Source organism: Amblyomma americanum, chromosome 2 (genome assembly GCF_052857255.1).
Source record: "Amblyomma americanum isolate KBUSLIRL-KWMA chromosome 2, ASM5285725v1, whole genome shotgun sequence".
NCBI classification, from domain to species: domain Eukaryota; kingdom Metazoa; phylum Arthropoda; class Arachnida; order Ixodida; family Ixodidae; genus Amblyomma; species Amblyomma americanum.
In genome coordinates, this window is record NC_135498.1 from 195,283,065 (window position 1) to 195,310,320 (window position 27,256).

General features: G+C 49.9%; 1 protein-coding gene across 1 annotated transcript in view; it reads left to right on the forward strand.

Moving 5' to 3' along the window:
• The window catches only part of LOC144119395 (testis-specific serine/threonine-protein kinase 3-like), a 984,587-nt gene that overhangs the window by 799,505 nt on the left and 157,826 nt on the right, over positions 1 to 27,256 (forward strand). Inside the window, exon 6 of the mRNA XM_077652021.1 lies at positions 2,831 to 2,913. Coding sequence (XP_077508147.1) covers positions 2,831 to 2,913 — 83 coding nt within the window. The remainder of the gene's footprint in view (positions 1 to 2,830; positions 2,914 to 27,256) is intronic.

The following is a 27,256-nucleotide window of genomic DNA, read 5'->3' on the forward strand; positions in this document are numbered from 1 at the left end:
TCCACCAGACTTATCTTGAAACACTGCAGCCACGAGTAACTGCTTCCACGTTGTTTCATGTTGATGCAGTTGATTTTGGGCCTTATCTGGATGGGTACTTGCCAGCTTTAAATTGAGCGTGGCCTGGAGCGGGACGCATGCTGTTCGACGACCGCCGAGCAGGCTTGTTGCTACCGCCGAAGCCGCGGGCTGTTCAGTTTTTTTGCAGGCGCATGTGTGCCCAATAATGTGTTTTAATTTTTTGGCATTATGCTACTCTATTGTCGACGACGTTTTCATCACCGCGTGGCAGTACTCTCTAGCTTAGATTGACCTTTGCAAATAATAATGAAGGACACCGATCAAGGAGAAGCCGGACTGGATATCCTGCCCAGTTTCTTCGTACTCTCTCCTGTGCTTTTTGCATCTAAATGTGCAATCGAATCTGATAGAATTGGCAACCACCGCGGTAAGAATCTGTGAACCATAAAACGGCGCGTTACTTTTGGTGAACATTTGCTCTCGTTACAACCGGAAAAGCTCATTTAAACTTAAACTGTACTCTCATATCAAGTTCGGAATCGTAACTGGTTCGGTTTGGTTTGATTTGATTTATAAGAGTTTAACTTCTCAAAGCGTCTCAAGCTATGAGGGGCGCCGTAATTAAGGGCTCCGGAAAGTTCGACCACCTGGGGTTCTTTAACATGCACTGACATCGCACAGTACACGGGCCTCTAGAATTTCGCCGCCATCGCAATGCCGCCGCCGCGGTCGGGATAAAACCCGCGTCTTTCAGGACAGCAGCCGAGTGCCGTAACCACTGAGCCACCGCGGCGGCTGAATCGTAACTACGGCGTTATTTTTGTTTTTGTCTTTGGGGTGGAGGGGGAGCAGGGGCAATATGCTACCCGACGTGCAAGCTGGGAATGTTGTGTCATTATCGTTGCAGCGCAAAAGTTCAGCGCCTTTTCTATACACTCGCCCTCATCTTGTGCGCTGTAACGATAATACTACTAGAGATCTGCTCCCATTGTGAACTGCAAGTTCTGGAAATTTTGGGGCGTGAAAATTCTCCGTAGATCTAATGGAGTACAGTGTTAACTGGAGAGACATGGTAGAGGCCTTTGCCCTGCAGTGGAAGTAGCCAGGCTGATGATGATGACGATGATGACATCGAAACTTGATTAGGAAGGACGGCAGCAGACAATGTTTTCTTTCATTTGGGTTAATTCGTGTTGAATATGTAGGTGTTAAGAGATCGTAGCTCTACAGATTATCTTCTGCTCGTAGCTAATCGCCCGATTGTGCCGTCGACGGGTTCCTACGGTATTGCAGGGCCCAGGGGCACCGCTAGCGAAGGGGAGCGCAGCGTCTATTCTGCGAATGCAGAAGCGACCCGAACTTGTGACAAGCGCAGCAGCGTGGATTAATCCGCAGTCGCAACCGATGCGCGATTTGTCATTGGCGGTTATTGGTGCCCACGTGCCACGCATTTCGGCGCCTGCGCTCCCACCTGGAATCGTCAGCTATCTTCATCTCTGTGGGCCACCTCACTGCAAGCTCCGGAATTTCGCCTACAGCGACGCCACTAGCTGATACGTCTATGAGACGCCGTTAAGTGCTGTTGTATGGTCCGGAGTGCTCACTGGCATTTAAGTCGCTTTATTACCGCTCCCAGCTGCTAGATGAACAAATCTGGTTGCCCTATGCATGAACAAAAAGTATGGTGGGGCAGCCTAAAAAGAATGTAAACAATTAAGCCCCTGCCTGTGTCACTACGTGTAACAGGCTTCCTATGCATGAACAAAAAGAATTGTGGAGCTTCCTTAAAAAAAACGTAAACCAATAAGCTCCTGCCTGTGCCACTACGTATAACAGGCTTCCTATGCATGATCAAAAAGTATGGTGGGGCAGCCAGAAAAAGAATGTTAACCAATATGCCCCTGCCTGTGCCACTAAGTATAACAGGCTTAATTGCATGAACAGTCGGAATATCCATGCGTCAAGAAGTTGCATTTTATTCTTGAGCCTTCACATGGCCTGAACAGATATTCATTAATAAAATCGCCGCAGACAAAGCGTACACGCCATATGACATCCGTAAGAGGCTAACTTGTCATCGATCGTTCACATCATGAGGACAATGTTGACGTTACCGTGAAAATCCTGCACTGCTCCGGTACATAGTCGTAGTGGTTTATTAAAATAATAAGGAAGGATAATATTTTTGCTAGCCCCGGCATCTGCCATCGATACTGAAGCACCTAAGCTGGGGCAGCGAAAATAAACGATAGCAGGCAGAATGGAGAAACGAAATGAAAGCGGTGAGGGGACAGGACGAGAAGATAGAGGGAGAGGTGATATACACAATCTATTTGCACAATAAGAAATGTGTACAGGTTGCGCGCGTGATTAGTTCATGATGCCGGGCTGGTTTCTCACACCTATAGTTCGGCTTTGCTCGCACTTCTGATAGGGGCACAATGATCTCGTTGAAAAAAACATTGTGCTTCCCTGACATAATTTCAGTCACTGACTAGAGCCGAAGTTAAGGGCATCTAGGAAGCAGTGTTAGGCTTTGTTCGACCCCCAAAACTTATCGCCATGCATTAAGGGGTCCTCGCTTGTCCCTGCTATATAAACCCAACACCCCAAACAAATGGCATCGGAGTTTCGTCTTTAAAAACAGTTCACTCATTAATTCGCCAGTCAGTTCGCACCCGCCCTTCCGTGGAAATGTCGTCCATCTGCTGCCCGGAGTGTGATAGGCACTCGGGTGAACACTCAGGTGCAACATAGAGTCTCCTTGTCCCGCGGCCGGGCACTGTCTTAACGGTTTACGGCCGCGCAGGATCAACCGCAAGATCTACGCTTACGAAGCCTCCCAGCAGAAGGCCCGAATGGAGTCTACCTACGTAGAAGTGTCACCGCCAGGTCAGTGGATGAGTTTGCTCTTTAGTTTAATCCGCCTACTGATGCAGTTAGCCCTAATTTGAGGGTCATTTCAGGCAGGGAAATGCAAACACAGAGATGTGGCCAAGAATAAGGACAAACCTACAAATGTATTATGTACTTTGTAGCGTGAAATAACTTTTTCAAACACTAGGTTGATATCGAGGAAATGAATGAAGTGCCAGAAAACAAATATTCATTTCCTGGTTATCAGGCTGGCCTTCAAAGGAGGCCCATTTTTTTATCGTTTATTCAATACTGCCAGCCGTGGTAGGCCCAGGCAAGAGGGGCAATACAACGCGATTCAAGGCATGGTAACATTTAGCACAAAAATTAAAAGATAAACAAACATGGAGGAGCAATGCACCGCGGAAAAACAAATCTTTGCTTGCAAATCATTCGGCGCAATGAAAGCTGATATAATGGGCACTGTAATCAAGTATTTCAGAAAGGCGCTGGAAAATTCGTGTGAAGACTTCATGAACAATGTTTTCAAAGAGCAAGTCAGTTGGTTTCCACAAGCTGCTTATACTGAAGACATATTGGCGGGAGTAGCCGAAAGTGTCCTGAAGTACAAACCCTTGAGTACAAACCCTGCAAGAGAAGTGCAAGTAAATAGAAGCGGTTCCCTATGTGGAAACGATTTCACGTAATCTGATGAAGAAAGTGAGGAGACAAAGGTTGGAAAATGTGGTTGACGTAGAGACAAAAACAGCCAACAGTCACTGAAACCACAGAAAACATACAGGGAGTGTCTCTCATTCTTATAAAATTTGTGATTAAGTCAATCAGAGTATAATTATATTATTGCTTAAAGGTATTTGATAAGAAAGTTTAAAAAATCGGAAAAAGAAACATAGAGCAGATGTTGTTTGTCAGCACCAGATAAACTGACGAAACTGCGTAAAAGGGCAAGTCCCGAAAAGCCTGTTGCCGGGATTGTTGGTTTAGCATCTGGAAACGTAGTAAATACCCCGGCGCAGAAAATTCACACACAGAATAAAGATGGCGGGATGATGGACAGGTGCCAATTTTTATTGTTTATTGCACGAGAAAAGCACATACATTAACAGTTTTAATCTACGCCCACTTTCACTAGTGTCTTACAAAGGGGTGACATATCGCGTCGCACTATTATCTTTGCAAGCAAAAACGTGCTCCGCCGCGCACACTCCACGCCTTTCCGTCGTCTCCTCGTGACTATTGTATGTGTGTGAATTTTTTTGCGCCAGTGTGTTTTCCAAGTTTCAAGGACAAGTTTGTTTCCTCTAAACAAGAAAAACAAGAAGCAGACGCAAAAAACAAATCTATTGATTCTGCTGAAGCGGCTGTATATACTTTGCCACTGTCATCCGTTCAACATAGACCAAAGATGAAGGTGCTTAAATAATTGTCGCATAAACACAAAAATCTAGAGAGAATGTTTTTACTACATTCAATTAAGAGCAAAAGGAAATGGTTCGTGCTACGTAGAAGACGACCATAGGCGGGCAGTGCCTCCTGAGCAATCGCGCTAGGCCAGATTCTCGGACATACCCTAGACGATATTGCTTGGCTGTGATACTCTAGATTAGCTGCTGTTGTTTCCTCGAAAGCAATGATACATCGAAGAGGACAAAGAGCAAGCAGCGCGGCAGGACGGATCGCTCGCGCTAGGCCAGCTTCTCAGACGCGCACTAGACGATTTTGCTAGGCAGCGATTTTCTGGAATAGTACCACATAAAAGACAACGAAAAGCGAGCTGCGTGGCGGGACGGAACGATCGCCCTAGGCCGCTTCGCAGATGTACACTAGACTATTTTGCTAGGCAGTGATTTTCTGGATTAGTACCACATAAAAGACAAAGAAGAGCGAGCAGCGCGGCGGAACGGAACGCTCGCGCTAGGCCAGCTTCTCAGACGTACATTAGACGATTTTCCTAGGCCGTGATTTTCTGGAATAGTACCACATAAAAGACAACGAATAGCGAGCAGCGTGGCGGGACGGAACGCTCGCGCTAGGCCAGCTTCTCAGACGTACATTAGACGATTTTTCTGGGCAGTGATTTTCTGGTATAGTACCACATAAAAGACAACGAAGAGCGAGTAGCGCGGCGGGACGGAACGCTCGTGCTAGGCCAGCTTCTCAGACGTACATTAGACGATTTTGCTAGGCAATGGTTTTCTGGATTAGTACCACATTAAAGAACGAAGAGCGAGCAGCGCGGCGGGACGGAACGCTCGTGCTAGGCCAGTTTCTCAGATGTGCATTAGACGATTTCGCTAGGCACTGATTTTCTGGATTAGTACCACATAAAATACAACGAAAAGCGAGCAGCGCGGCAGGACGGAACGCTCGCGCTAAGCCAGCTTCTCAGACGTACACTAGACGATTTTGCTAGGCAGTGATTTTCTGGATTAGTACCACACAAAAGACAACGAAGAGCGAGCAGCGCGGCGGGACGGAACGCTCGCGCTAGGCCAGCTTCTCAGATGTACATTAGAGGATTTTGCTGGGCAGTGATTTTCTGGCATAGTACCACATAAAAGACAACGAAGATCGAGCAGCGCGGCAAGACAGAACGCTCGCGCTAGGCCAGCTTGTCAGACGTACATTTGAAGATTTTGCTAGGCAGTGATTTTCTGGAATATTACCACATAAAAGACAAACAAGAGTGAGGAGCGCGGCGGGACGCAACGCTCACGCAAGGCCAGCTTCTGAGACGTACATTAGAGGATTTTGCTAGGCAGTGATTTTCTGGCATAGTACCACATAAAAGACAAGGAAGATCGAGCAGCGCGGCGGGACGGAACGCTCGTGCTAGGCCAGTTTCTCAGATGTGCATTAGACGATTTTGCTAGGCACTGATTTTCTGGATTAGTACCACATAAAAGACAAAGAGCGAGCAGCGCAGCGGGACGGAACGCTCGCGCTAGGCCAGCTTCTCAGATGTACATTAGAGGATTTTGCTGGGCAGTGATTTTCTGGCATAGTACCACATAAAAGACAACGAAGAGCGAGCAGCCCGGCGGGACGGAATGCTCGCGCTAGTCCAGCTTCTCAGATGTACACTAGACGATTTTGCTAGGCAGTGATTTTCTGGATTAATACCACGCAAACGACAACGAAGAGCGAGCAGCGCGGCAGGACGGAACGCTCGCGCTGGGCCATCTTCTAAGATGTACATTAGACGATTTTGCTAGGCAGTGATTTTCTGGAAAAAGTACCACATAAAAGACAACGATGGTCGAGGAGCGCGGCGGGACGGAACGCTCGCGCTAGGCCAGCTTTTCAGACGTACACATGAATATTTTGCTAGGCAGTGATTTTCTGGAATTGTACCATATAAAAGACAACGCAGAGCGAGCAGCGCGACGGGACGGAACGCTCGCGCTAGGCCAGCTTCTCAGACGTACATTAGACGATTTTGCTAGGCAGTGATTTTCTGGAATAGTACCACATAAAAGACAATGAAGAGCGAACAGCGCGGCGGGACGGAACGCTCGAGCTAGGCCAGCTTCTCAGACGTACATAAGACGATTTTGCTAGGCAGTGATTTTCTGGGATAGTACCACATAAAAGACAACGAAGAGCGAGCAGCGCGGCAGGACGGAACGTTCGCGCTAAGCAAGCTTCTCAGACGTACATTAGACGATTTTGCTAGGCAGTGATTTTCTGGATTAGTACCACATATAAGACAACGAAGAGAGAGCAGCGCAGCGGGACGGAACGCTCGCGCTAGGCCAGCTTCTCAGACGTGGACAAGACAATTTTGCTAGGCAGTGATTTTCTGGATTAGTACCACATAAAACACAACGAAGAGCGAGCAGCGCGGCGGGACGGAACGATCGCCCTAGGCCGCTTCGCAGATGTACACTAGACTATTTTGCTAGGCAGTGATTTGCTGGATTAGTACCACATAAAAGACAAAGAAGTGCGAGCAGCGCGGCGGAACGGAACGCTCGCGCTAGGCCAGCTTCTCAGACGTACACTAGACGATTTTGCTAGGCAGTGATTTTCTGGATTAGTACCACATAAAAGACAACGAAGAGCGAGCAGCGCGGCGGGACGGAATGCTCGCGCTAGGCCAGTTTCTCTGACGTACACTGGACGATTTTGCTAGGCAGTGATATTCTGGATTAGTACCACATAAAAGACAACGAAGAGCGAGCAGCGTGGCGGGACGGAACGCTCGCGCTAGGCCAGCTTCTCAGACGTACAGTAGACGATTTTGCTAGGCAGTGATTTTCTGGTTGAGTACCACATAAGATACAACGAAGAGCGAGCAGCACGGCGGGACGGAACGCTCGCGCTAGGCCAGCTTCACAGATTGCCACCCGATTCTTGGCCGATCCCCCAGTGTCAGTACGTGCCATCTTTTGATAAGCAAAGAACAACAACAACGTACACTAGACGATTTTGCTGGGCAATGATTTTCTGGATTAGTACCACATAGAAGACAACGAAGAGCAAGCAGTGCCGCAGGGTTGAACACTCGCCCTAACAAGATTCTCAGACATGCATTACGCGATTCTGCTAGGCTGTGATCCTGTGGACTAGTGCGACATTTATTTATTTATTTCATAATACTGCAGGCCACTGCTTGGCCCAAGCAGGAATGAACATATAATGTTACATAACCAATAGAATAAAGTTATTCAATATTAGCAGCACACGGAAACCAAGAACAGAACGAAGAGAACAAAAAGCGAGCAGTGCGGCAGGACAGAACGCTCGCGCTAGGCCAGCTTCTCAGACGTACAGTAGACGATTTTGCTAGGCAGTGATTTTATGGATTAGTGCCGCATAAAAGACAACGAAGAGCGAGCAGCGCGGCGGGACGCAACGCTCGTACTAGTAAGGTTCTCATGCATGCATTCTGTTAGGCTGCGATCCTCTGGATTAGCGCGACATGGAATTGAACGAAGAGCGAGCAGAGCGGCCGGACGGAACGCTCGCGCTAGGCCATCTTCTCAGACGTACACTAGACGATTTTGCTAGGCTGTGATTTTATGGATTAGTACCACATAAAAGCCAACGAAGAGCGAGCAGCGCGGCGGGACGGAACGCTCGCACTAGTAAGGTTCTCATGCATGCATTACACGATTCTGCTAGGCTGTGATCCTCTGGATTAGTGCGACATAGAAGAGAACGAAGAGCGAGCAGTGCGGAAGGACGGAACGCTCGCGCTAGGCCAGCTTCTCAGGCGTTTACACGCTTTTGCTTGGCTGTGATTCTCTGGATTAGTACCACATAGAAGACAACGAAGAGCAAGCAGTGCCGCGGGATTCAACACTCGCCGTTGCAAGGTTCTCAGACATGCATTACACGATTCCGTTAGGCTGTGATCCTCTGGATTAGTAGGACATAGAAGAGAACGAAGAGCGAGCTGTGCGGCAGGACGGAACGCTCGCACTAGGCCAGCTTCTCAGACGTTTACACGATTTTGCTTGGCTGTGATTCTCTGAAATATTACTACACAGAAGACAACGAATAGCAAGCAGTGCCGCGGGATTCAACACTCGCCGTTGCAAGGTTCTCAGACATGCCTTACACGATTCTGTTAGGCTGTGATCCCCTGGATTAGTACGACATAGAAGAGAACGAAGAGCGAGGTGTGCGGCAGGACGGAACGCTCGCACTAGGCCAGCTTCTCAGACGTTTACACGATTTTGCTTGGCTGTGATTCTCTGGAATAGTACCACACAGAAGACAACGAAGAGCAAGCAGTCCCGCGGGGTTGAAAAATCGCCGTAGCCAGCTTCTCAGACGTACTAACAAAAAATGATTTTGATACACTTTGACCCTCTAGTTTAGGGCCACATAAAAGACAACGAAGAACGAGGAGTGCTGCGGGAATGAATGCCCACGCTAGGCTAGCTTATCAGACGTACACTAGACAATTTTCCTCGGTTGTGACACTCTGGATTAGTACCACATCGAAGGCAAAGAAGAGCAAGAAGTGCCGCAGGATTGAACACTTGTCCTAGCAAGTTTCTCAGACATACATGAGACGATTCTGCTAGGCTGTGATCCTCTGGATTAGTGGCACATAGAAGACTACGAAGAGCGAGGAGTGCCGCGGGCCGGAATGCTTGCGCTTGGCCAGCTTCTCTGACATGTAATAGACGATTTTGCTAGGCTGTTATCCTGTGTATTAGTACCACTTGTATAACAACGAAGAGCGAAAAGTGCCGATTGTCGGAACGCTTGCAAAGGGCCTGCTTCTTAAACATACAGTAGGCGAAATTGCAAGGCTGTGATCCTCTGGATTAGTACAAAATGCATGACAACGAAGAACGAGGAGTGCCGCGGGACCGAACACTCGCCCCAGACCAGCTTTTAAGGCATACACTAGACGATGATCCTAGGCTGTGGTCCTCTTAATTATTGCCACGTAGAAGACAACAAAGAGCGAGGAGCGCCGCCGGGCAAAACGCTGCCGCTAGGCCATCTTTTCAGACATGCACTAGACGATTTTGCTAGGCTGTGATCTGGATTAGCGCCACATGCAAGACAACGAAGAGCGAGGAGTGCGGGGGTGGAGGGGTACGCTTGCGATAGGCCAGCTTCTCAGACATACAGTAGACGAATTTGTTAGGGTGTGATCCTCTGCATTAATAGCACCTACTAAACAAATAGAGAGGAGTGCCGCGGGATGGAAAGCTCGTAATAGGCCATCTTCTCAGACTTACACTATACAGTTTTTCTAGGCTGTGAGCCTCTGCATTGGTGCCACATAGAAGACAACGAAGAGCGAGAAGTGCCACGCGAAGGAATGGTCGTGCTAGGCAAGCTATTCCGACGTGCACTAGACGATTTTGCTAGGCTGTCGTCCTCTGGATTGTTCCCACAATGGAAGCAACGAACAGCGAGCATCGGCGCGGGACGGAACGCTCACCCTAGGCCACGTTCTCAGACTTGCATTACCCGATTTTCTAGGCTATGATGTCCTGGATTCTTGCCACAGAGAAGACAACGAAGAGCGAGGAGTGCCTCGGGATGGAACACTGTCGATAGGCCTGCTTCTCAGATAGATACTAGACGAATTAGCTAGGCTGTGATCCTCTGGATTGGTACAACATGCAAGACAACGAAGAGCGAGGTGCGCCACGCGAAGGAATGGTCGCGCTAGGCCAGCTTCTCAGATATGCAGTAGACGATTTAGCTAGGCTATGATAATCTGGATTAGTACCATATGCAAAACAACGAAGAACGAGAAGTGCCGAGGGGCAGAACGCCTGTTTCTCAGACATGTACTAGAAGAATTTGCTAGGCTGTGATCCTCTGGATTGGTAGAACACGCAAGAAAGCTGTAATAAGGAACGCCTTGCAAAGCAGACGTTGCGAACAACCAGCGGTACAGTCCAGGCACAGACAAGAGGCAGCCGTCAGTCCAGAGCACGCACGAGGGACGGAGCGTTCGGCGCTCGAGCTTCGGAGCGTTCGGCGTTTCTTGTTTGTCTTCTTCATTAAGCGCCAGGCTCTGAAGATTCCAAAGCCGAAGGCCTGTCTTACAATTCCCCCCGGGCGAAAGGGCGCTATCCCGGGGCCCTAGGGCGATGTGACGACGACGGGATCGTAGTATGGTTGAAGGTGGGACCTGTGGACAATGCCGGGGCCTCGGCGACTATGATCACGGGATGGCGTAGAGGTTCGATGAGGTAATTGACGGGGGATGTCTGCTGGAGAATACGGTAGGGTCCCTGGTACGTGGTAACAAGATTGGAGGGAAGGCCGGACCTGAGGACGGTACCCGGAGCCAGATCAAAGAGCCAGGAGGGTAAGCGGAAGGAAGTGCAGGGGGATCACGGGTGCTTTTCTCCTACTACAGCTGGGCGTGAGAAGTGAAGGACCGGGCAAGCTGTCGGAATTCTTCGGCATAAGTTGCGGCTTGAGAAAGAGTTGTAAATTCGGAAGCATCAGAGCGGTAAGGTAGAATGATTTGGCTCGCGCCCGTACAGGAGAAAGTACGGAGAGAATCCGGTCGTGACTTAAGCAGCGGAGTTATAAGCGTATGTGACAAAAGCGAGAACGCGGTCCCAGTTACAATGGTCGGAAGCAACATACATGACCAGCATGTCGCCGAGGGTGCGGTAAAAACGCTCAACCATGCCACATTTGTCTGGGGATTGTAGGCGGAGCTGGTGAGGTGAACGATGTTGCATTCCTGAAGGAGAGCTACAACTTCAGAAAGGAAGGCCGGACCTCTATCACTCAGCAGCTCTTTGGGCGCACCATGGCGAAGAATGATGCGATGGAGAATGAAGGATGCAATGTCGTGGGCTGTAGCAGATGTTAAAGGCGACGTTTCAGCGTAGCGTGTAAGATGGTCGATGGCAACAATGATCCAGCGGTTGCCGGTTGATGTGCTGGGATGAAGGCCGTAGAGGTCGACGCCAACACGCTCGAAGGGCTGCGCTGGGCAAGGCAGCGGCTGCATAGGAGCGGCGGATCGGCGAGGTGAATGTTTTCGTCGCTAGCATGCGGTTCTGGACTGAATGAACTGGCGTACATACCGGGCATCCCACGCAAGGAGTACCGCTGTCGTAGACGGGTGAAGGTCTTCAAGAATCCGGCATGGGCACACTGGGGATCATCATGGTAGGAAGAGCAAATGAAAGAGCGCAGATGTGTCGAAATGACGAGAAGCCACTTGCGACCAACCGGGAGGTAGTTGTGGCGGTAAAGAAGCGTCGTCTCGGATGGCGAAATGGCGGGACTGACGACGGAGAGCATGGGAAGGAGGTCGCGACGATTGGCCAGATACGAAATCTAAGATGCAAGTGATCCATAGGTCTCTGCGTTGCTCGGAAGCCATATCACCGGACACAATCGTCAAAGAAGGCAAGGCGGATATACAAGGCATGCCTCTTATGGTACAGGCGAACGTGAGAGGGCATCAGCATCAGCATGTTTGCGGCCGGAACAATAGATAACACGAATGTCGTACTCTTGGAGTCGCAGAGCCCAGTGCGCCAGTCGACCAGAGAGATATTTCAAAGAGGACAACCAGCAGAGGGCGTGGTGATCAGTGACAATGTCAAAAGGGCGCCCGTACAGGTAGGGGCGAAATTTGACAATCGCCGATGGCTAAACACTCCTTCTTGGTTACAGAATAGTTCACTTCAGCTTTTGTGAGTGTCCGGCTAGCGTAAGCGACAACGTATTTGTCGAAGCCTTGCTTGCGCTGAGCGAGTACGGCACCGACGCCGACACCGCTGGCATCGGTGTGGAGTTCGATCGGAGAACGAGGCTACAAGTGAGGAAGAATTGATGGAGTGTTCAAGAGGCGACGGAGTGTCCTAAATACTTTATCACAGGCTGGCGACCAGGCCGCAAGGTCGTGGCTGGAAAGGAGCCTGGTGAGGGGGTCGATGATAGTAGCGAAATTGCGGACAAAGCGGCGGAAGTAGGAACAGATGCCGACGAAGCTGCGGAGGTATTTTACAGAAGTTGGCTTCGGAAATTCGGCCACAGCTCGCAACTTGGCCAGGTCCAGGAGAACGCAATCCATCGACACGACATGTCCGAGAATAGTGAGCTGCGGAGCTCCGAAGCGGCACTTTTTCAAATTGAGTTGGAGGCCAGCGTCGGCCAGGCAGCGAAGAACAGTCTCGAGGCTCTGGAGGTGAGACGAAAAGTCCGGAGAAAAGATCACAACGTCATCTAGATAACAAAGGCATGTGTGCCATTTCAGCCCTCGGAGTATGTTGTCCATCATGCGCTCGAATGCGGCGAGTGCATTGCAGAGGCCGAAGGGCATGACAAAATTCATAGAGCCCGTCAGGTGTGACGAATGCAGTTTTTTGGCGATCGGCCTCCGCATCGGCACCTGCCAGTAACCGGAGCGCAAGTCCAATGAAGATAAGAACTCAGTACCCTGCAGGCAGTCGAGGGCATCGTCGATACGGGGGAGAGGGTAAACGTCCTTGCGTCTAATCTTGTTCAGACGACGGTAGTCCACGCAGAACAGGATGGAACCGTCTTTTTTCTTGACCACTGGCGATGCCCACAGGCTGTGCGACGGCGGTATCACGTGGCGCTTGAGCATGTCGGTCACCTGCTCGTCAATTAGGCGGCGCTCAGCGGCTGACACGCGGTACGGACGTTGGCGCAAAGGGGCATGGGGTTCCAGTGTCAATACAGTGGATAACAGTGGTGGTGCGACCCAAGGAAGGTTGCTGGTATTCAAACGAAGCTTGAAAACGGTGCAGAACGGCGACAAGCTGGCCTCGTTGGGTAGACGTCTGGGCAGCGTCGACCGAACGGTGAAAAATATCGACAGAAGACTGACTGGTGATGAGAACAGGCGTAATGGCGCTGACGTGAAGGCCGGCGGTGCTATCGAGGAGAGGGTATGTTGAGGCGGGATCGAGAAAGGCAAAACTACCAAGCCACGGAGTAAAGTGGTAGGGCAGGAGAACGGGTTGGCCACATAAATAACGCTGGAGCCACGAACAATATTCAGCACGGCATGAGGCAGCAAAACAGACTTCTGGTCAGCGCATCTTAAAGAGGGGGTATAAGTGACAGTTGTTTCTGAGAGAGCAGCACAAGAAAGAGACACCAGCACTGAAGGAAAGGCGGAACGTCTGTGTCCTCTGAGACGACCACAGTAGTGGCAGCAGCACCGGGTACTTCCAAGGGAGCGCCACTGTAGGGCGACAAGTCAAGCTGAGCACGGGCGCAGTCAATGACAGCGTGATGTGAGGAGAGGAAGTCCGAACCAAGGATAACGTTGTGAGAGGAGCGGGCGAGGACGATCAATTCGATTGTGCTAGGAACGTTCTCCATGAGCAGGCGGACGGCGCAGGCGGCTAACGGTCGAATGTCCTGAGCGCTGGCGGTGTTGAGAGAAACGGCAGGAAGGGGAGTCGTCACTTTTTTGAGTCTGCGACAGAGGGTGTGACTGAGAACGGAAACAGCTGCGCTAGTGTCAACAAGTGCTTCGACGGCGACTCCCTCAACGAACACGGTAATAGTATTGGGAGGCACAGAAAGAGGTCTTGAGTGAATCGCTGGTGACGCAGTTCTTTCCTCCGGAACTGCGGCCGTTAGTTTTCCGCGTGGACGGCGGGTTGGCGGTGGAGCATCGGGGAACGGGAACGGCGAGCGGCGGGAGCGGGAATGGTACCTGAGAGAAGAAGAATCCGGAGGCAACTCGAGTGACGCAGGCGAGCGCGATGGCGGAAGGTACTACGCCGGCTCACACCTATAATCGTAGGGACGGCGGTCACGACTGTGACACCAACGAGCCACGTGGCCAGCGACACCACAGGCGTAGCAAATAGGGCGGGTGTCTTGTGTACGTCAGGGGTTGAGAGGCTGCGGCTGCGATCGGGGGCGGGCAACCGGACGGTAAGGTGGGGTCGCAGATCGCTGGAGTTCTAACTGCCGGGTAGGTGGCCTGTAGACAGGAGCAGCAGGTGTGGGCCGCGACCGCACCACGGCATCGGCGTACGTTAGAGGAACCGCGATCAGGGGCGGCGGAGGCGGAGGTGGCAGGACTTCAGCGATCTGCTCCTCGATTACACGCTGTAAGTTGGGAGTGAGCGTCGGCGCAGGCGTACTCGGGGAGGTAGACAAAGATAGCTGGCATGCGACTTCCTCACGTAAAAACTGCTGGATGCGCTGGAGGAGCGACTGTTGAACCAGAGCACCATCCCCTGGGAGAGCCAAGCTGGAAAGTGTGGCATCCTTAAAGCCTGTACGCCGGGTAGAAAGGCGCTGTTTGCGCAGCTCATCGAAGCTTTGGCAGTAGCCGATGACACCGTAAACAGTCTGGGGATCTTTGGCGACCAGCATCTGGAATGCATCATCGTCATGCCTTTCATAATATGTCTGATCTTGTCGGCTTCGCTCACAGAAGGGTTGCCACGCTAGCAGAGGTCGACGACATTTTCTATATAACTGATGAAGTTTTCACCCGTTTGCTGGGCCCGACTTCGCAAACGTTGCTCGGCGCGTAGCTTTCGCACTGCGGGAGGACGAAAGTGTTCTGTTAGACTGGTTTTTAGAGCTGCGCAGGTTGAGATGTCAGCCTCGTGGTTTCGAAAGCAGAGATTGGCTACGTCGCTCAAATAAAAGATAGCGTTGGTAAGCTTGACGCTATCGTCCCACTTATGGTATGCTCTTACGTGTTCATAGGAGGCCAACCAATCCTCCACATCCGAGTCATCTGCGCCGCTGAAGACTGCCGGGTCATACTGCCGCGCGGCGCCGGATCAGAAAACAGCCGATGGAAGCGGTGAAGCGGTTTGGGGGACGGTCTCAGGCATTGCAGAGGTGGTAGGCAATGCGCGGGTGCCAAGCTCCACGGCGAGGGGATCGTTGGCACTTCCACCACTTCTAATAAGGAACGTCTTGCAAAGCACAGCGTCGCCAACAACCAGCAGTACAGTCCAGGCACAGACCAGAGGCAGCCGCCAGTCCAGAGCACGCACCAGGGACGGAGCGTTCGGCGCTCGAGCTTCGGAGCGTTCGGCGTTTCTCATCGTCTTCATTCAGCGCCAGCCTCTGAAGATTCCAAAGCCGAAGGCCTGCCTTACACAACGAAGAGCGAGGAGTGCCGCTTCACGGAAAGCTCGTCCTAGGCCATCTTCTGAAACATACACTAGACGAATCTGCTCGGCTGTGATACTCTGGATTATTCCCATATAGAAGGCAACGAAGAGCGAGCAGCGCCGTGGGACGGAACGCTCGCCATAGGCCACCACCTCAGACATATACAACATGATTTTCCTAGGCTGTCACCCTCTGGAGTGTAGTCACATAGAAGAAAGCAAAGAGCGAGGAGTGCCGGCGGTCAGAACGTTTGCGCTAGGCCAGCTTTCCAGACATACACGAGACGATTTTGCTAGGCTGGGATCCTCTGGATTAGATCCCCATGCTAGACGACGAGGAGGAGGAGGAAAAGGAGGAGGAGGAAAGGCAGGGCGGTTAACCAGCTGAATAGCCGGTTTGCTACCCTGCACGGGGGAAAAGGTGTGAGGGGAGAAAAAGGTAAAGGAGAAAAGACAGTTGCAGGAAATTAAAGTCACTATGTAGTCACAGTGTTCAGTAAACTCAGAGCCTATCGTGCAGGCCACAAGTCTTCAAAAAGCTGAGCAGTGCCTTGGACGCTTTTACCGCCGATGACCACCGCGGCCAGTGGGCGAGAATCTTCGTTTCCGTCAGTGGGCCCAGATCGAGATGCTCCAGTGCACGACAGAGAGACTGAGCGAGGAGTGCCACGGGGCGGAAAGCTTTCGCCAGGCCAGCTTCTCAGACATGTAATAGACCATTTTGCTAGGCTGTTATTCAGTGGATTATTACCACATGTAAAACAACGATGAGCGAGGGGTGCCGCGGGGCGGAACGTTTGCGCTTGGCCAGCTTCCCAGACATGCACTACAGGATTTTATGATGCTGTGCTCCTCTGAATTTGTACCGCATGCAAGACAACCAATAGCGAGGAGTGCTGCGGGACGGAACGGTTGCTCTAGGCCAGCTTCGCAGACATACACTAGGCAATTTTTCTAGGCTGCGATCTTCTGGATTAGTGCCTCGTACAAGACAACGAAGAGCCAGGATTGCCTAGGATGGAAAAGTCGCCCTAGACCAGCTTATCAGACATACACTAGATGATTTTGCTAAGATGTGATCCTGTGGATTAGTACCACATGCAAGACAACAAAAAGCAATGAGTGCTTAGGATGGAACGGTCGCACTAGGCCAGCTTCTCAGACATACACTAGACAATTTTACTAGGCTGCGATCCTCTGTATTAGTGCCTCATGCAAGACAACGAAGAGCGACAAGTGCTTATGACGGAACGGTGGCCCTACGCCAGAACCTCAGACATACACTAGGTGACTTTGCTGGGCTGTGATTGTGTGGAACAGTACCACATGCAAGACAACGAAAAGCGAGAAGTGCAGCGCAGCGGAACGCTTGCCATAGACCAGCGTCTCAGACACACACAAGACGATTTTGCTAATCGGTGATCTAGAGTATTAGCACAATATGCAACTCAATGAAGAGCGAGGAGTGTCGTGTGGCAGAAAGCTTGGGATAGGCCAGCTTCTCATACATACGCTAGACGACTTTGCAAGGATGCGCTCCTCTGGATTATTACCGCTTGCAATACAACGAAAAGCGAGAAGTGCCAGTAGAAGTAATTATTGCACTAGGCCAGGTTTTCAGAATAACATTATATGATTTTGCAATGCTGTGGTCCTCTGGATTATTCCCACATGAAGATAGCAAACAGCCAGAAGTGTCACGAGAAGGAATTGTCGCGCTAGGCGAGCTTCTCAGACATACACTAGACGATTTTACTAGGCTGTGATCCTGTCGTCTAGTACCACATAAGAAGGATGGGAAGTTGGGCTAGTTGGTAACAGTTCATGGTGTGTGGAACAGCGCGCACAGACGATAGACGAGAAGAGAAGACACAGACAAGCGTTGACTCGCAACTAATGTTTTTATTAAGACGAAGCGCTTTCTATATGTTCGTGGCGATTGCTAATGGCTCGGCATAGCCCACTCAACTTATACGGCGCCGAAAAAACAACGTCTACTTCGAAACGACCAGCCACATTTTTCAAATTGTGCGCTATCTTGTGTGCATATGGAATAACAGCTAGAGTCTTATGTGACCTATCATTTTTTGGTTTCACAAATTCTGCCCTTACCAATCGCAAAAGTTTTTCACAAGTTGATGAAATAACAATGTCTGGAAACCTGCGCTTTTTAGCCTACGTTACTGTGACAGCACACTATCTGTAAAGTAATGGTGACATGAATGCTGAAGGCTAGAGCGAATGCAAGACATAGCAATTCCATTTTTTACAATCTTCGAGTTCCCGGATGAATAGTTTAAATCAGGTTTCTGAGACCTTGGTGAATACTCCCTACACACGTGGTCATTTTTGAAAAACAATTTGAAGCTTAAAAACTAGGGAGCATCGTTTGATGGAACCTCAAAAGTGAATGACAACCCCTTAGCATTCTCGCGAAAGAGCTTCAATATGTCCACTAGCCTCCTGCTGAAGTTTTCTTTCTCAACCAGTACCAGAAAATCGTCTACAAATCTGGAAATGCGTATCGCCAGTCCATCGATGTGTTTGTTAATAGCTCTATTAACTTGACCTAGGAAAATATTGCTTAATGTGGGCGCCACCTTCGATCCAATACATATTCCCTTTTTTGGACATACACTTCATCTCGCCACCCAACGTATGTGGACTTTAAATAAAACGACAATATTTCAAGAAAGGTCTCGACAGATACCCCGCATTGAGCCATAAAACGCACTCCATCATTTTCTTCAGCGATGCACTTTTTTACTGCATTCAACTTTCCTTTCTGAGGCAGAGAATAATATAGGTCTTCAATGTGGACACTGACTCCTGAACACAATCCCGGATTGCTAAGCTTTAGGAAGTGGGTCAACCTATGTGTCGTATCAACCACAAATGAATCGTTCACAGTCAACTTTGAAAGATGTTTTTGCAAGTAACTTGATACAGACTATTGGCAAGTGCATTCTTCTGAAACGATGGCTCTGAAAGGAATGTTGCTTTTATGAGTTTTTCAGAGAAAAACAAAACACTGAAAAAACATACACTGAAAATGAAAGGTGATAAGTTAGATTTGTTTTTCTCTGCAAAAACTCAAAAAAGCAACATTCCTTTCAGAGCCATCGTTTCTGAAGCAGGCACTTGGCAATACTCTGTATCAAGTTACTTGCAAAAGCATCTTTCAAGGTTGACTGTGAACGATCCATTTGTGGCTGATAAGACAGATAGACTGACCCAGTTCCTAATGCTTAGCAATCCGGGATTGTGTTCAGGCTTCAGTGTCGACATTGAAGACGTATATTATTCTCTGCCTCAAAAAGGAATGTTGAAAGCAGTAAAAAAAGTGCATCGCTGCATAAAATGATGAAGTGCGTTTTATGGCTCAATGCGGGGTATCTGTCGAGACCTTTCTTGAAATATTGTCGTTTTATTTAAAGTCCACATACGTTGGGTGGCGAGATGAAGTGTATGTCCAAAAAAGGGAATATGTATTGGATCGAAGGTGGCGCCCACATTAAGCAATATTTTCCTAGGTCAAGTTAATAGAGCTATTAACAAACACATCGAAGGACTGGCGATACGCATTTTCAGATTTGTAGACGATTTTCTGGTGCTGGTTGAGAAAGAAAACTTCAGCAGGAGGCTAGTGGGCATATTGAAGCTCTTTCGCGAGAATGCTAAGGGGTTGTCATTCACTTTTGAGGTTCCATCAAACGATGCTCTCCAGTTTTTAAGCCTTAAATTGTTGTTAAAAAATGACCACGTGTGTTGGGAGTGTTCACCAAGGTCCCAAAAACCTGTTTTAAACTATTCATCCGGGCACTCGAAGATTGTAAAAAATGGAATTGCTATGTCTTGCATTCGCTCTAGCCTTCAGCATTCATGTCACCATTGCGTTACAGATAGTGTGCTGTCACAGTAACGTAAGCTAAAAAGCGCAGGTTTACCAGACATCGTTATTTCATCAACATGTGAAAAACATTTGCGATTGGTAAGGGCAGAATTTGTGAAACCAAAAAATGAAAGGTCACATAAGAATCTAGCTGTTATTCCATATGCACACAAGATAGCGCAAAATTTGAAAAATGTGGCTGGTCGTTTCGAAGTAGACATTGTTTTTTCGGCGCCGTATAAGTTGAGTGGGCTATGCCGAGCCATTAGCATCGCCATGAACATATAAAAAAAGCTAGCCCGTTCCATTGCCAAGTGGCGCACAGGTCACGGTTGGTCGATTGCGCATGTTCAGTCGTTTATGAGCTTCCACTCTCTTGCAAGAAAGTTTACGTAGGCCAAACCGGCCGTTGCATTAATATTCGGTTGCGGGAAAACTTGAATTCGCTCTCGGATTCAAGTTATTCCCATCTGAAAGATCACAGCCGAGAGTGCGGGAAACAGGAGAAAAAGGAAAAATACCGCCCCCTGGTCACAAAACAAAGATTTTGTTTCGCAATAAAGAAAAAACAACCAGGGAAATAATGGAGGCATATTTCATTCGGAAAAGACAAGCGGAGTGTGTGAGCCAGCCTTCCTTGACTCTTGTTGATAAGGAGGTTTCTTTTTTAGATAATTCATGATGTAACCATTGAATTCAGCGAGGTAACCATTGAAAAGTGCCCATGCAATTGCTATGTGCCTGATATATCACGTGTTTTTTTAATATAAAATGTATGCTGTTCTTAATAAAGACATTAGTTGCGAGTCAGCGCTTGTCTGTGTCTTCTCTTCTCGTCTATCGTCTGTTCGCGCTGTTCCACCCACCATGAACTAGTACCACATGCAAGACAACAACGAGCGAGTAGCGCCGGAAACGGAAAGCTCGCCCTATGCCAGCTTCTGTGACACACACTAGACGAATTTGCTAGGCTGTGATCATCTGGATTAGTGCCACATAGATGGCAACGAAGAGCGTGGAGACGAGTGCCGCGGGGCTAAACGCTCACCTTATGCCAGCTTTTTATGCATACACTAGACGATGTAGAACGTTCTTCCGGGCTAGTTATTCAATGGGGAAAAAACGTCAATACTGCGCGAATGAGACACGACAGGAGAACAGGAACAAACACGACAACACAGGCGCAGACTTCCAACTGTTTATTAGAAACCAAAAGGCAAACGCTAGAAATGGTATGAACCTAGGTGCATAACCATCACTGTCAATGTTCTCCTGTCGTGTCAAATGCACTAGACGATTTTGCTAGGCTGTAATCTTCTGGATCAGTGCCACATAAAAGGCAACCTAGAGCGAGAAGACGAGTGCCGCGTGGCGAAACGCTCAACTTTTGTTAGCTTCTCAGACATAAGCTAGACGATTTTGCTAGGATGTCATAATATGGATTGGTGCCACACAGACGACAACGAGGAGCAAGAAGTGACGCGGGACGGAACGATCGCCCTAGGCCAGCTTCTCAGACATACACTAGCCGATTTTACTAGGCTGTGATCCTGTGGTCTAGTACCACAAGCAAGACAACAACGAGCGAGTAGAGCCGCAAACGGAAAGCTCGCCGTATGTCAGCTTCTCTGACACACATTAGACGAATTTGCTACGCTATATCATCTGGATTAGTGCCACATAGATGGCAACCAAGAGCGTGGAGACGAGTGCCGCTGGGCTAAACGCTCGCCCTATGCCAGCCTTTTAGACATACACTAGATGCAGTAGAACGTTCTTCCGGGCTAGTTATTCATTGGAGAAAAAACATCAGTACTGCGCGAATTAGACACGACAGGAGAACAGCAACAAACACGAACACACAGGCGCAGACTTCCAACTGTTTATTAGAAACCGAAAGGCTAACTTCGCATATAGTATGAACCTAGATGCATAACCATCACTGTCATCGTTATCCTGTCGTGTCTATACACTAGACGATTTTGCTAGGCTGTGACCATCTGGACTGCGGCCACAAAGACGACAACGAGTAGCGAGGAGTGACGCGGGACGGAACCGTCACCCTAGGCCAGCTTCTAAGACATACCCTGGACAATTTCGCTAGACTGTGATCCTCTGGATTAGTGCCACACAGAACACAACGATGAGCGAGGAGTTCCCCGGGACAGAACGCTTGCCCTAGGCCAGCTTCTCAGATATACACTAGGCGATTAATCTAGGTTCTGATCATCTGGATTAGTACCACATGGAAGACAACGAAGAGCGAGTGGAGCACGACGGAACGCTCGCTCTAGGCCACCTTCTCAGACATACACTAGACGATTTTGCTATGCTGTGATCCTCTGGATTGGTGCCACATAGAACAACACGAAGAGCGTGTGGAGCGCGACGGAACACTCGTCCTAGGCCAGCTTCTCAGACATACACTAGGCGCTTTAGCCAGGCTCTGGTCCTCTGGATTAGTACCACATTGAAGTCAACGAAGAGCGTGCGGAGCGCGACGGAACGCTCGCCCTAGGCCACCTTCTCAGACATACACTAAGCGATTTAGCCAGGCTCTGATCCTTTGGATTAGAACCACATTGAAGTCAACGAAGAGCGTGTGGAGCGCGACGGAACGCTCGCCCTAGGCCTGCTTCTCAGACATACACTAGGCGATTTAGCCATGTTCTGTTCCTCTAGATTAGTACCACATTGAAGTCAACGAAGAGCGTGTGGAGTGCGACGGAACGCTCGCCCTAGGCCAGCTTCTCAGACATACACAAGGCGATTTAGCCAGGCTCTGATCCTCTACATTAGTACCGCATTGAAGTCAACGAAAAGCGTGTGGAGCGCGACGGAACGCTCGCCCTAGGCCAGCTTCTCATACATACACTAAGCGATTTAGCCAGGCTGTGATTCTCTGGATCAGTACCACATTAAAGACAATGAAGAGCGTGTGGAGCGCGACGGAACGCTCGCCCTAGGCCAGCTCCTGAGACATACACTAAGCAATTTAGCCAGGCTGTGATCCTCTGGATTAGTACCTCATTGAAGACAATGAAGAGCGTGTGGAGCACGACGGAACGCTCGCCCTAGGCCAGCTTCTCAGACATACACTGGGCGATTTAGCCAGGCGGTGATCCTCTGGATTAGTACCTCATTGAAGACAATGAAAAGCGTGTGGAGCGCGACGGAACGCTCGTCCTCGGCCAGCTTCTCAGACATACACTAGGCGATTTAGCCAGGCTGTAATCCTCTGGATTAGTACCACATTGAAGACAACGAAGAACGTGTGGAGCGCGACCGAACGCTCGCCCTAGGCCAGCTCCTCAGACATACACTAAGCGACTTAGCCAGGCTGTGATCCTCTGGATGAGTACCACATTAAAGACAACGAAGAGCATGTGGAGCGTGACGGCACCCTCGCCCTAGGCCAGCTCCTCAGACATACACTAGGCAATTTAGCCAGACTGTGATCCTCTGGATCAGCACCACATTAAAGACAACGATGAGCCCGTGGAGCGCGACGGAACGCTCGTCGTAGACCAGTTTCTCAGACATACACTAGGCGATTTAGCCAGGCTGTGATCCTCCTGGATTATTACCACATTGAAGACAACGAAGAGCGTGCGGAGCGCGACGGAACGCTCGCGTTAGGCCAGCTTCTCAGGCATACACTAGGCGATTTAGCTAGGCTCTGATCCTGTGGATTAGTATCACATTGAAGACAACGAAGAGCGTGTGGAGCGCGAGGAACGCTCGCCATAGGCCAGCTTACCAAGACATACACTAGAAGATTTAGCTAGGCTCTGATCCTCTGGATTAGTAGCACATAGAAGAATACGAAGAGCCAGAGGCGCGCGAAGGAACGCTCGCCCTAGGGCAGCTTCTCAGATCTACACTAGGCGAATTAGCCAGGGTCTGATCCTCTGGATTAGTACCCCATAGAAGTATAGGAAGAACCAGTGGTGCGCGACGGAACAGTCGCCCTAGGGCAGATTCTCAGATATACACTAGGCGAATTAGACAGGGTCTGATCCTCTGGATTAGTACCACATAGAAAACAACAAAGAGTGAGTGCAGCGCGACGGAACGCTCGCCCTACGCCAGCTTATCAGACATACACTAGAAGATTTAGCTAGGCTGTGATCCTCTGGATTAGTACCAAATTGAAGACAACGAAGAGCGTTTGGAGCGCAACCGAACGCTCGCCATAGGCCAGCTCCTCAGACATACACTAAGCGATTTAGTCAGGCTGTGATCCTCTGGATTAGTACCACATTGAAAACAAAGAAGAGCATGTGGAGCGCGACGGAACGCTCGCCCTGGGCCAGCTTCTCAGACATACACTAGGCGATTTAGCAAGGCTGTGATCCTCTGGATCAGTACCACATTAAAGACAACGAAGAGCCTGTGGAGCGCGACGGAACGCTCGTCGTAGGCAAGCTTCTCAGACTTACACTATGCGATTTAGCCAGGCTGTGATCCTCTGGATCAGTGCCACATTAAAGACAACGAAGAGCGTGTGGAGCGCGAGGAACGCTCAACCTAGGCCAGCTTATCAGACATACACTAGAAGATTTACCTAGGCTCTGATCGTCTGGATTAGTACCACATTAAAAACAACGAAGAGCCTGTGGAGCGTGACGGCACCCTCGCCCTAGGCCAGCTCCTCAGACATACACTAGGCAATTTAGCCAGACTGTGATCCTCTGGATCAGCACCACATTAAAGTCAACGATGAGCCCGTGGAGCGCGACGGAACGCTCGTCGTAGACCAGTTTCTCAGACATACACTAGGCGATTTAGCCAGGCTGTGATCCTCCTGGATTATTACCACATTGAAGACAACGAAGAGCGTGCGGAGCGCGACGGAACGCTCGCGTTAGGCCAGCTTCTCAGGCATACACTAGGCGATTTAGCTAGGCTCTGATCCTGTGGATTAGTATCACATTGAAGACAACGAAGAGCGTGTGGAGCGCGAGGAACGCTCGCCATAGGCCAGCTTACCAGACATACACTAGAAGATTTAGCTAGGCTCTGATCCTCTGGATTAGTAGCACATAGAAGAATACGAAGAGCCAGAGGCGCGCGAAGGAACGCTCGCCCTAGGGCAGCTTCTCAGATCTACACTAGGCGAATTAGCCAGGGTCTGATCCTCTGGATTAGTACCCCATAGAAGTATAGGAAGAACCAGTGGTGCGCGACGGAACAGTCGCCCTAGGGCAGCTTCTCAGATATACACTAGGCGAATTAGACAGGGTCTGATCCTCTGGATTAGTACCACATAGAAAACAACAAAGAGTGAGTGCAGCGCGACGGAACGCTCGCCCTACGCCAGCTTATCAGACATACACTAGAAGATTTAGCTAGGCTGTGATCCTCTGGATTAGTACCAAATTGAAGACAACGAAGAGCGTTTGGAGCGCGACCGAACGCTCGCCATAGGCCAGCTCCTCAGACATACACTAAGCGATTTAGCCAGGCTGTGATCCTCTGGATTAGTACCACATTGAAGACAAAGAAGAGCATGTGGAGCGCGACGGAACGCTCGCCCTGGGCCAGCTTCTCAGACATACACTAGGCGATTTAGCGAGGCTGTGATCCTCTGGATCAGTACCACATTAAAGACAACGAAGAGCCTGTGGAGCGCGACGGAACGCTCGTCGTAGGCCAGCTTCTCAGACTTACACTAGGCGATTTAGCCAGGCTGTGATCCTCTGGATTAGTATCGCATTGAAGACAACGAAGAGCGTGTGGAGCGCGAGGAACGCTCGCCCTAGGCCAGCTTATCAGACATACACTAGAAGATTTAGCTAAGCTCTGATCCTCTGGATTAGTACCACAATAAAGACAAAGAAGAGCCTGTGGGGCGCGACGGAACGCTCGTCATAGGCCAGCTACTCAGACATACTCTAGGCGATTTAGCCAGGCTGTGATCCTCTGGATCAGTGCCACATTAAAGACAACGAAGAGCGTGTGGAGCGCGAGGAACGCTCAACCTAGGCCAGCTTATCAGACATACACTAGAAGATTTACCTAGGCTCTGATCGTCTGGATTAGTACCACATTAAAAACAACGAAGAGCCTGTGGAGCCCGACGGAACGCTCGTCGTAGGCCAGCTTCTCAGACATACACTAGCCGATTTAGCTACGCTCTGATCCTCTGGATTAGTATCACATTGTAGACAACGAAGATCGTGTGCAGCGCGAGGAACGCTCGCCCTAGGCCAGCTTATCAGACATACACTACAAGATTTAGCTAAGCTCTGATCCTCTGGATTAGTACCACATTAAAGACAACGAAGACCCTGTGGGGCGCGACGGAACGCTCGTCATAGGCCAGCTACTCAGACATACTCTAGGCGATTTAGCCAGGCTGTGATCCTCTGGATCAGTGCCACATTAAAGACAACGAATAGCGTGTGGAGCGCGAGGAACGCTCGCCCTAGGCCAGCTTCTCAGACATACACTAGGCGATTTAGATAGGCTCTCATCCTCTGCATTGGTACCACATAGAAGAATACGAAAAACCAGTGGCGCGCGACGGAACGCTCTCCCTAGATCAGCTTTTCAGACACACTAGGCGAATTAGCCAGGGTCTGATTCTATGGATTAGTACCACATAGAATACAACAAAGAGTGAGTGCAGCGCGACGGAACGCTCGCCCTATGGCAACTTCTCAGACATACACTAGATGATTTAGCCAGGGTCTGATCCTCTGGATTAGTACCACACAGAAGACAAACAAGAGCGAGTGGAGCACGACGGAACGCTCGCTCTAGGCCACCTTCTCAGACATACACTAGACGATTTTGCTATGCTGTGATCCTCTGGATTGGTGCCACATAGAACAACACGAAGAGCGTGTGGAGCGCGACGGAACACTCGTCCTAGGCCAGCTTCTCAGACATACACTAGGCGCTTTAGCCAGGCTCTGGTCCTCTGGATTAGTACCACATTGAAGTCAACGAAGAGCGTGCGGAGCGCGACGGAACGCTCGCCCTAGGCCACCTTCTCAGACATACACTAAGCGATTTAGCCAGGCTCTGATCCTTTGGATTAGAACCACATTGAAGTCAACGAAGAGCGTGTGGAGCGCGACGGAACGCTCGCCCTAGGCCTGCTTCTCAGACATACACTAGGCGATTTAGCCATGTTCTGTTCCTCTAGATTAGTACCACATTGAAGTCAACGAAGAGCGTGTGGAGTGCGACGGAACGCTCGCCCTAGGCCAGCTTCTCAGACATACACAAGGCGATTTAGCCAGGCTCTGATCCTCTACATTAGTACCGCATTGAAGTCAACGAAAAGCGTGTGGAGTGCGACGGAACGCTCGCCCTAGGCCAGCTTCTCAGACATACACTAAGCGATTTAGCCAGGCTGTGATTCTCTGGATCAGTACCACATTAAAGACAATGAAGAGCGTGTGGAGCGCGACGGAACGCTCGCCCTAGGCCAGCTCCTGAGACATACACTAAGCAATTTAGCCAGGCTGTGATCCTCTGGATTAGTACCTCATTGAAGACAATGAAGAGCGTGTGGAGCACGACGGAACGCTCGCCCTAGGCCAGCTTCTCAGACATACACTGGGCGATTTAGCCAGGCGGTGATCCTCTGGATTAGTACCTCATTGAAGACAATGAAAAGCGTGTGGAGCGCGACGGAACGCTCGTCCTCGGCCAGCTTCTCAGACATACACTAGGCGATTTAGCCAGGCTGTAATCCTCTGGATTAGTACCACATAGAAGACAACGAAGAACGTGTGGAGCGCGACCGAACGCTCGCCTTAGGCCAGCTCCTCAGACATACACTAAGCGACTTAGCCAGGCTGTGATCCTCTGGATGAGTACCACATTAAAGACAACGAAGAGCATGTGGAGCGTGACGGCACCCTCGCCCTAG